This window comes from Candoia aspera, chromosome 1 (assembly GCF_035149785.1).
Source record: "Candoia aspera isolate rCanAsp1 chromosome 1, rCanAsp1.hap2, whole genome shotgun sequence".
Taxonomy (NCBI): domain Eukaryota; kingdom Metazoa; phylum Chordata; class Lepidosauria; order Squamata; family Boidae; genus Candoia; species Candoia aspera.
The window spans coordinates 38,883,641-38,893,874 of record NC_086153.1 but is presented as its reverse complement, the minus strand read 5'-3'; the positions used below and the strand labels follow the sequence as shown (position 1 = coordinate 38,893,874).

The 10,234-nt window shown below is 42.0% G+C and overlaps 2 protein-coding genes across 6 annotated transcripts in view; one reads left to right on the top strand and one right to left on the bottom strand.

Moving 5' to 3' along the window:
- The first annotated feature begins 977 nt into the window (after positions 1 to 977).
- PEX6 (peroxisomal biogenesis factor 6) overlaps positions 978 to 10,234 on the top strand; it is a 29,793-nt gene continuing 20,536 nt past the window's right edge. Inside the window, exons 1-5 of one of the 5 annotated variants that reach the window (XR_010067894.1) lie at positions 978 to 2,069; positions 4,970 to 5,133; positions 6,046 to 6,129; positions 6,476 to 6,578; positions 7,203 to 7,339. Coding sequence is in view for 3 of the 5 variants with exons in the window: in XM_063302307.1 (XP_063158377.1) it covers positions 1,152 to 2,069; positions 4,970 to 5,133; positions 6,046 to 6,129; positions 6,476 to 6,578; positions 7,203 to 7,339 (1,406 nt within the window). In the remaining 2 variants the exon portion in view is untranslated. The remainder of the gene's footprint in view (positions 2,070 to 4,969; positions 5,134 to 6,045; positions 6,130 to 6,475; positions 6,579 to 7,202; positions 7,340 to 10,234) is intronic. The other 4 variants (XR_010067893.1, XM_063302307.1, XM_063302300.1 and 1 more) reach the window with 4 other exon arrangements.
- ZC3H6 (zinc finger CCCH-type containing 6) overlaps positions 5,445 to 10,234 on the bottom strand; it is a 195,350-nt gene continuing 190,560 nt past the window's right edge. The window contains exon 13 of the mRNA XM_063302280.1: positions 5,445 to 5,456. The gene's annotated coding sequence lies outside the window, so the exon portion shown is untranslated. The remainder of the gene's footprint in view (positions 5,457 to 10,234) is intronic.

Here is a 10,234-nt window from a genome sequence, read left to right as displayed (position 1 = left end):
TGTAGTTCCGATCACGAACTTCTTCTTGCACAATTTAGGATCAGACTAAAGAGATTAGGGAAGACCCACAGATCAGCTAGAGATATGTATTTCTGAAATACTTTGGCCACATAATGAGAAGACAGGACACCCTGGGGAAGATGCTGATGCTAGGGAGAGTGGAGGGCAAAAGGAAGAGGGGCCGACCAAGGGCAAGGTGGATGGATGATATTCTAGAGGTGACGGACTCGTCCCTGGGGGAGCTGGGGGTGTTGACGACTGACAGAAAGCTCTGGAGTGGGCTGGTCCATGAAGTCACGAAGAGTCGGAAGCGACTAAACGAATAAACAACAACAACAACCCCAGAACAACTCTGGGCAGCTTACAATATAAAACAGAATACAAATATAACATAACATAACATAACATAAATAAAAATGCAATAAATGAAATAGCATAATGGCAGTCCAGAAAACAACATCAACCCAAAAACAAAACATAGCAATCATTTTTAATAAGGGGGGGCGTTCCTACCTACCCTACCCCAAGGCCTGGGAGAACCACCACGTCCTTAAAGCCATCCTGAATACCATCAGGATGGGAACTGTCCAAATCTCGGGGGGGGGGGGGTTTAAGAGAAGAAGTGAAAGTTAACCACAGAAAAACAATTGGGAAACCCAGGATTTTAATGTTACCGAACTTCTGCTTCACAGACTTAAGTCCTAAGAGGAAAATTCCACATTTTCCACGTGAAACGCCATGTAAATAAGAAAAAGAAGCAAGTAATACTTGACTTTGCAGCTAAGGTTTGTTTGCTAAGCCTGCTGCTAAAATTCTTTTCTTTTTCTTGTTCTGCATTGAGACCTAAGGACCTATTTTCAGTGGAGAGAAGACTTTAAGAAGTCCAAATTTACCCGGAAGTTATAAACTACCACATCTCTTCTTTTTTTCCTTTCTCTAATCTACGCTGCTGGCTACGGCACCGCTCTAGCCGTTGGCATCTTTTCGTTCTCACGCCGATCTACTTTCCAGTTGGGCGCCGGAGTGGGAAAACCGGTTGGCTTCAGACCGGAAGTGCTTGGAATGCTGCGTGCTTTGCGTCTTTCTCCATGGCGCCGGAGTGAAGCTTCTCTCGTGTCTTGTTCTCTAGGACTTTACGCTGCTGCCTTTCCATGGCGGTGGCGGTGCTTCGGAGCCTGGACGAGCCCCTTCCCCAGGACCTGCCACCGGCCACGGGGTTGCTGGTGGCTCCGGCCAAGGGAGAGTGGGCGACGGCCGGCCCGAGCGGCGTGCTAGTGTTGGCCGTGCGGCCGGCAGGGACTAAGTTGCAGCCGATACTCTTGTGCGCGGCGCTGCTGGAGGCCGAACCCGCCGCAGCACCAGAGCTGTGGCTGACCCGGGCCTTCCTGAGGCGGCTGGGACTGGTCGCGGGCAGGACCGTGAGGGTCTGGCCGGTGCGGAGGACGCCGCTGCTCGGCTGGGTGCTGTTGGGGGCAGCCGCGGCGGGAGCCGCAGGGCGGGCTCCTCGACCGTGGGCCGGCTCGAGCTCCAGCATCCTCGTACGGCGCGGGGAGATCTTGCCTGGCTCGGGGCTACGCGTATTGGAGAGCCGACCGGCTCTCCAGGGGCTGTTGGGCATCGGGACTCGCTTGGCTTTGACTGAATTGCGAAGCGGCGTGGAGAGCCGGCACCAGAGGGACCTGCCGACGCCTCTGGTTTCTGAGTGGGCGCGCGGCGAGGAGCGGCTCGTGAGGGCGGAGCGGGGCCACCCTGCGTTGTGGGGAGGAGACACCGGGGGAAGCCAGTCTCTCTGGGTGACCCCTGGCTGCTTGCACAGCCTGGGTCTCTTCCAAGGGGAATGGGTGGTACTGTGGAGGCGCGAGGGAGGCTTCCCGAGGAGCGAGGCCCACCACTTGGCGTCTGTGCAAGTTCTCAGGCCGCGGTGGTATTTCCCGCATCGAGAAAACGAGGACGGGCATCACCAAACTACAACTGCGGACGTGTTTCTGAGTAAGAATGCACTGATTCCTGCCAGTTTGGCTTTCAACCTCTCCTGCGATCCTTTGGAAGGGAGCCTCCTGAAAATACAGGTGGGCGTTGCTGAGGAATAGGACTGCAAACACTTAATAGAACTGTGGAGTTGTAGATTTGAACATTAATTCCACCTTAGAGCAGGTTAGGCAATTGATCTGGCTAGTATAATGTGATTAACTGGTTTGGAGCAGCATAAGAGAAGTCACTGAATTTATTTATTTATTTATTTATCTATCTATCTATCTATCTATCAATCAAATTTTGCCACCACCCATCTCCCCCCAGAAGAGGGACTCTGAGCGTTTTAGATCAGATAAATGGATCCCAGAGACACCCTGGCAGCTTTTTCTCAATTTCCAAAACCTGGATAGTTTTGTTTGTCTGTGGTCCAGGGTTTCCCAAACTGTGAGGTGTACCTCTTTTGGGGGAGGTGCAGACAGAGTCCAGGGGAGGTGTGAGGAACCTTTTAGTTACATTGTTATAATAAATCCACCTTTCCCAAAGTTTCATTGTATTGTTTTCACTGTTCATTGGGAGGTGTGTATGTTAAGATTACACCAAAGGGAGGTGTGATGGGATCAAGTTTAGGAACCTCTCCTCTAGTCAGTTTCTGATGGGTTTTTTCTGGCAACCCCCTTCCCAGCATGCTAACTACCAGTTGTTGTTGCTTATTCGTTCATTCGCTTCCGACTCTTCGTGACTTCATGGACCAGCCCACACCAGAGCTTCCTGTCGGTCGTCAACACCCCCAGCTCCCCCAGGGACGAGTCCATCACCTCTAGAATATCATCTATCCACCTTGCCCTTGGTCGGCCCCTCTTCCTTTTGCCTTCTACTCTCCCTAGCATCAGCATCTTCCCCAGGGTGTCCTGTCTTCTCATTATGTGGCCAAAGTATTTCAGAAATACATATCTCTAGCTGATCTGTGGGTCTTCCCTAATCTCTTTAGTCTGATCCTAAATTGTGCAAGAAGTTCGTGATCGGAACTACAGTCAGTTCCAGGTCTTGTTTTTACCGACTGTATAGATGTCCGCCACCTTTGGCTGCAAAGGATGTAGTCAATCTGATTTTGGTGTTGTCCATCTGGTGAAGTCCATGTATAAAGCCGTCTCTTAGGTTGTTGGAAGAGAGTGTTTGTTATGCAGAGTGAGTTGTCTTGGCAAAATTCTATCAGCCTATGTCTTGCTTCGTTTTGTTCTCCCAGGCCATGCTTACCTGTAATTCCAGGTGTCATTTGACTGCCCACCTTAGCATTCCAGTCTCCCGTGATGAAAATAACATCTCTTTTAGGCGTGTTGTCCAGTAGGTGCTGCAGATCCTCATAGAACTGCTCTACTTCAGCTTCTTCAGCATCTGTGGTTGGGGCGTATATTTGGATCACTGTGATGTTAGAGGGCTTGCCCTGAATTCGAATTGAGACCATTCTGTCGTTTTTTGGATTGTATCCAAGCTCTGCTTTAGCCACTTTACTATTAATTATGAAGGCTACTCCATTTCTTCTGTGGTCCTCTTGTCCACAGTAGTAGATCTGGTGGTCATCTGATGTGAAGTGGCCCATTCCAGTCCATTTCAGTTCACTGACGCCCAAAATGTCTATCTTTAATCTTGACATCTCACCAATAACCACATCCAATTTGCCCTGGCTCATAGATCTTACATTCCAGGTTCCAATGGTGTGTTGATCCTTAGAACATCGGATTCACCGTTCACCACCAGCACCGTTGGCCGCTAACCGTCCTTTCGGCTTTGAGCTAGCTGTGTCATCACGTCTGGGGCTAGCTGAACTCCTCCTCTGTTCCTCCCCAGTAGCATTTTGACCATCTTCCGACCTGGGGGTCTCATCTTCCGATGGTATACCGACATATCTCTGGTTGTACTGATCCATTTAGTTTTCACGGCAAGAATACTGGGGTGGGTTGCCATTACCTTCCCCAGGGATCGCATTTAGTCTGACCTCTCTGTCATGACCTTCCCGTCTTGGGTGGCCCTTCACTGTTTAGCTCATGGCATCACTGAGGTGCTCAAGCTCCAGCACCACGACAAGGTAATGATCCTTTGCTGAAGGGTGAGTATCATAGCAGGTTATAATTCAGATACCTCAAGAGCATAGATTGGAGAAGACTAGTTGAAAAGTAACAAGACATAACTATAGCAGTAGGGAGGGGGGAAAACTTGCTTTGGAAGAGTTTTTAGAGAAGTAGCAATGATAAAGAACATTCTTCTATGTTTTATTGCTCTTGACTGATTGTTCTATGATTTTATCTATTCTTCAATTTTACTTATTGTTATACAAAATTATTTATACTGTGGATGTTTTATTGTTGAGTTCATAACCCACCAAGATTCCTTGATTGCAGCAGGTAAAAAAATAGAATAAATAAATTCAGGTCCTGGAGCCAGTCTGCTCACAAAATTTGACTTTCCTTTCCTCTTTGCTTCCCCCATGTTTGTCAAATCTCCAGAGCATGTTGGTGAGGTACATGAGAACTGTGGGGTGGGGGAAAGGGAGGAGAGAGCATAGGAATCTCTTTTATCAGTAGGTTCTGTTCTGCTGGATGACCATAGCTTTGGATACAATATTTTGTCTGTAGCAGGATCAATTTTCTTTCTTGTGATATTTTGAAAGCTAAAAAATTAATAGCATATTTCATGGACTACAGTCCATTTCGTTAGTTGTGTAATCTTAAGTTAGTAATATAATTAACTTAGAAATGAAGAGTTGAAAGGGACCATTTAGGATGTTAAGTTCCAAGCCCTTTATTTTTCAAGGAGGGGATCATAAATTGCCAGGGCTTAGAAAAATGGAATGGAGTAGACAATTACCATCATTATAAAGCTTGAATATGAATAGAATTGATATTTTGCAGGTTGCTGTAAAGTAATACTACTTTAATCTCCTAGCTTTTAAGCATATATAGCAAAATTAAAGCAGAATATGGCTATTTGTCCTCTACAGAGATATGGTGAAGCAGCTGGTGTGCAAGAAATAAAAGGAAGTCGATCTTTGTTATCTGTGCCACCCATTGCCAAGGAACTACACATAGAAATTGTGACCTCACCAACCTACAACACCAGAGGAATCTATGATCAAATTCTTTCTCGGCACTTTCAAACTCCCAGGTTAGCCTTTTAGTAAAGATAATGAGTTGACATTGGATCCCTTTTATGAGATAAAAGGGTAATCTTGTTATTTTTTATTAATAAGCACACTGAACAGGGTATGGACTTAGTGTACATGTACCATATTTGAAAAATGTGGTTTGGTTTCCTTCATAAGTTATTGAACAAGAATACTTGATTCTGAAGATGTATAGAATATAAATCTTTAGTTGACTGAGTAGCATGTTTATGTAGTTAAATTTTTTTACAGACTTGTCTGAGACAATACTAATATTAAACGTTTTCTCTGTTTTGTGTGTCTGTACATGCATGTCCTAAACCTCCTTTATTTCTTATAGTAATTTCTCAAAATTTCTTCCTTTTTCAGTAGCCAATAATGCTAATTCCAAAGCATTATTTAGAGTTCTTTTCAAAGATCTATATTGTAAATTGGATATAAACTGCTGGTTCTATTTGTTTTTCCCTCTATTTTTCCTGTGTACCTTGTTACAACTTGATTTCATTATGAGATTTAAAAGGCAGCAATATTTCACTCTGCAGAAAAGTTTTTCCTATTGATGATACTTTTCTATAGCAAATCTTAATCTAATAAAGATAATTCCATATTTGAGAAGTACATAGTCACTGACTTATTTAAAGGTGTTATTATACTATATCTTGTTTCTTCAGTAGAAATAGAAATATTTGAAACATTTCTTTTAGTCCACTGCAATATCAGATTATTTTATTTTTTCTTGGGTATTTACCTGAAAAGAAGGCTAGACTTTTGTCATGTATCTTTAAAATGAGGGGACTGTCTTAGATTCACTAGGAATACAAAAAAAGGCAAACCTTTTGGAGGGGAGGGAGAGAAGGAGTTGACTTATATTCAAAGTCTATGGAATAATTCTTCATTATAGATATTTTTTGCAGGCTTGTACAAGAGAAAGATATTCTCTGTCTTCCAACTGTCGGGCATCCTGAGTTCTTAGAAGAAAATTCAGTTAAGTTTATTAGGTATGTTACTGTCTGTTAAAAGCTAAATGGGCTACTTACTCTCTACTATGTACCAGCTACAATATTAGTTTGGATTGCTTTGAAATAGTGTCTCAGGAAAGTTGTCTTAGAATGTTAGAAAGTTATCCTAGACTTTAGTGCATTACAATGATTTGAGGAATTAGATATTTCAAGTCAGAAAATGATAATGGTGGTAATAAGTGAAGTTTGATGACTATTAGGAAGAGTTGCAAAGCAATTGAAAACTTGACCTCTCACAAAATTTAATTATTCCAGTTATACAGTATGTCTTGATGATTACAAAATCGTTTGTTTCCAAATTTTGACTCATTTGCTCTTTCCTTAGATGGCCAGAGCTCTGCTTCAAGGTGAAAAAGATATTACCAGCAGAGGAAATACAGCCAAGTATGGGGTACTTAGCTGACATTCAGAATACTTCTTTGTTCCTTGTAAGTCAATAAGAGTATATTAAGTAAAGATTTCACTGTAGTACTGACATCAGAGCTTTTGAATGTGATTAAATGTATGGCTCTTATTAGTAGACCTAAACAGAAATGAGTAACCATGGTGCTCAACTAATTTTGGGTGGCTCTTTGCCTAATTTTAACATTTCTTTGGAAACTTAAGTCCTTGCAAGGAGTGTCTGGATTTTGCACAGTAGGGGAACAAGAAAGGGCAGTATCCCGTTAAAAAAAAAACCTCACTTCATCTCTTCCTCTCCACAATGGCTTTAGCATTGCCACTACTAGCATAGGGCTCCCTGTAGATTACCCACAAGAAATACAGACCTAGACAAAAAATGTCACTTATTTTTAGAGCATACAATGGCTATGATATTGGATATAAAAACCTGAGAAAGATACGATGCTTATCAGTGGAATATCTTTTTACTCATATACAAGTTTGACACACATACATCTTTTTTTTTTTTGCTTCTTAGCAAAACTAGGAACAATTTCTTTTTTCTTTTTGCTAAAATTGAAGGGCTGTCAGCATCAAAGGTGTTCACAAAGTAGTTTCCCTCTGTTAATGAATCTGGTTAAGAAAATTGGTATTATTGCCTTATCTTGTAGGTTGGTTCTACGAACAGTGCTATTCCATCTTTTCCATCTCATAATGGCTGTAGTTTTTGGAACAGTTTGTCTCCTGCTGGGCTTTGCAGTGCAGTGAAACAGCTCTGTGACATCCTTGGCCCCCATTTACACAATAGGTAAGTCATCTGGAGATTTGAATTCTACCATGTAGTAGTGTCCTATGCTGCCTCATTGTGGTGGTGGGGGGGAGTGAAGAAGGCCAGGAACGTATGCCAAGAGTATATAATCCCAGCAAGATCATTCAAGGTGTGAAGGTCATGCAAGGCGCCCAGGTAAAGCAAGCAGGTACCTAATTGGGTAGCAGCAATATGGAAAGACGCTGGAGGTGGATGATCATTTTAGTGCTAACAGCAAAGGGATTATTTCATACTGCGTAGCTTTTGTAGACTTTAAGGCAGCCTTTGACACCATTTCAGGATCCTAATTACAGGACAAATTCCAGCAGTCCAAACATGGATAGGCACTTGCTATTACTAATCTACAAACTACATGAACAAACAAAAGTTAGAGTGTGGTATAGCGCCAATGGGCAGCTAGCCAATCCAATAACATCAGTGAAAGGTGGGAGAAGGTTTGTATTTTGGGTCCACATTTATTTAGCATTTATATTAACTCTCAGATCAAATACTTGAGAGACTGTGATCTACATGCTCCCAAAATAGTAGACAGACATCTCCCTATTTTACTATATGTGGATGATGCAGCTGTCTTCGTTTTGACCAAGTCAGACTTAAAAAGCCCTTAGTGTACTCAATTTTGCATTGAAGGGCAGCTACCTATAAACTATTTTTAAAAATCCCCAAAATATTATACTTTCTAATAATGCCCCAAAATACAACTGGCACATAGATAAGCATCCAATAGAACAGGTCAGCTACTTCAAGTACCATGGAGTAATTTTTCAAGTTTCTACACACCAAACAGTGCACATTAAATATGACCCTTCAGTAGACCAGAGAAGTGTGGCAGCCATTTTAAGATACTTCTGGAATCAAAGTGGGTATTTTATACCTGCATCTACTAAATTGCTTGTTCCTAAAACAGTGGTTAGACTGTATGGCCTAGGAAACCAAAATGAAACAGGAGAACAACTTATCAGTCTCTGCCAATTCATTGATTTATTCATTGCTAACACACTCTTCAAACAACCAAAACGATGCTTATGTTTGTTTATTTATTTATCAAATTTGTCCCCGTCCATCTCCTCCCACCGGAGGGACTCTGGGTGGTTTACAATAAAATAGTCAATTAAAACAACAAGCATAAAATATAAATACAATATATAAATATATAACTACCCTTAATAAATAAATATAAGAATAAGAATAAAATCCAAGTGCAGGAGGATCTAATACAGTCCAAATGTGGGAGGAGTGCTCTAAGGTACCAAGCCATCCCCATGCGGAGCTACTCCCCTCTCTGCCCCAAGTGAGGCAGCAAAGCCAGGTCTTCAGGTTCCCCCAGAAGGCCAGCAGTGATGGGGCTAACCTCACCTCCAGGGGCAGCATGTTCCACAGGGTGGGAGCTATTGCAGAGAAGGCCTGCTTCCTGGACCCCGCCAAGCGAAATTCTCTTGCAGATGGGGTCCGCTGCATGCCCACTCTGCATGATTGGGTGGGACAGGATGTTATATATACATGGATGTCAGAAATCAATTTGACAGAAATCAAATTGACTATCTTATTGCTATGGAGGTAGAAGAGCTTACTGTAGTTATAACAACAGAGATGTCATAACTCTACAGGGGCTGACTATGAAACAGATCAGACTGTTCATGTGCAAGTTCCAAGTTAAGCTAAAGGGGAAAAAGAAAGCCAACTGTGTTTCCCAATACGATCTTGATCATATATTCATCATTTTCAAGGAGAACATCAGGAATTACTTTGAAGTCCTGAGCCTTGTTGATTGGGAACCTAAGGAACTGTGGAATGAAATTTAAAAATGTTAAGGATGCATGTGAAAAGATACTACTAAAGACCAAGCAACAGAATAAAGCAAACGACATCAGAACGAACTATGGAAATTGCCAAGAAGAAAAGAGAAGCTAAAGCCAAGAAAGACAAAGATTTCAGGAAGCAACTTTACAAAGAATTTCAGAAAGCTGTTAGAAGAGAAAATAAGCAATATTACAAGAACATCTGTCAAAACATCAGCAATGGAAGAGACATGGAAAAACAAGTCTTCCAAAAGATCTCTGAACACAGAAGGAGGTTCCAACCTTGAAATGGTATGCTAAAGGATGCTGTTGTACAAATGGTAACTCATTCCAGGAAGATTGAACAAAGATGGAGTATGCTGAAATACTGTACAGTAGAAATGTCAACATCCAAGATACCTTAGAAGATACTCCTTACTTACAAGAACCTCTATTACCAGAAGATTAAGTTAGATTTGCACTCCAGTCATTAATAAATTGGAAAGCTGCAGGAATTGATGGAATATCTACAGAAATATGGCAAGCAACAGAAGAATAATTTTTAAAGGTTCTAACCAAACTATGTCAGCAAATCTGGAGAATGTCACAATGGCCATAAGATTGGAAGAGGTCAGTCTACAAGCAATCCTAAAGAAAGGAGATTTAGCAGAGTATGTGAACAATCGTACAATATCCTTAATTACACATGCTAGTAAAGTAATGCTTAGGATCATCCATTGCAGATTAGAGCCCTGTGTGGAAGGGAGATGCCAGATGTTCAAGCTGGTTTTAGAAGAAGCCAAGGACATTATTGTTGATGCACTCTGGATAACTGAGAAAGTCAAATGTCAATATATGCTTCATTGAGTATAGAAACACCTTTGATTGTGTCAGTCATGTCAAATTGCGTAATGTGCTTAGAAAAATTGGAATCTTAGAACATCTCTTTGTCTCATGCAAAAGTTATGCACAGGCTAGGAAATCACAATCCAGACAGAATACGGTGAAACAGACGGATTCCAGATCAGGAAAAGAGTGAGACAAAGTTGTATACTTTAATCATCCTGTATGCTGAAGATACATTGAGGGAAGCTGG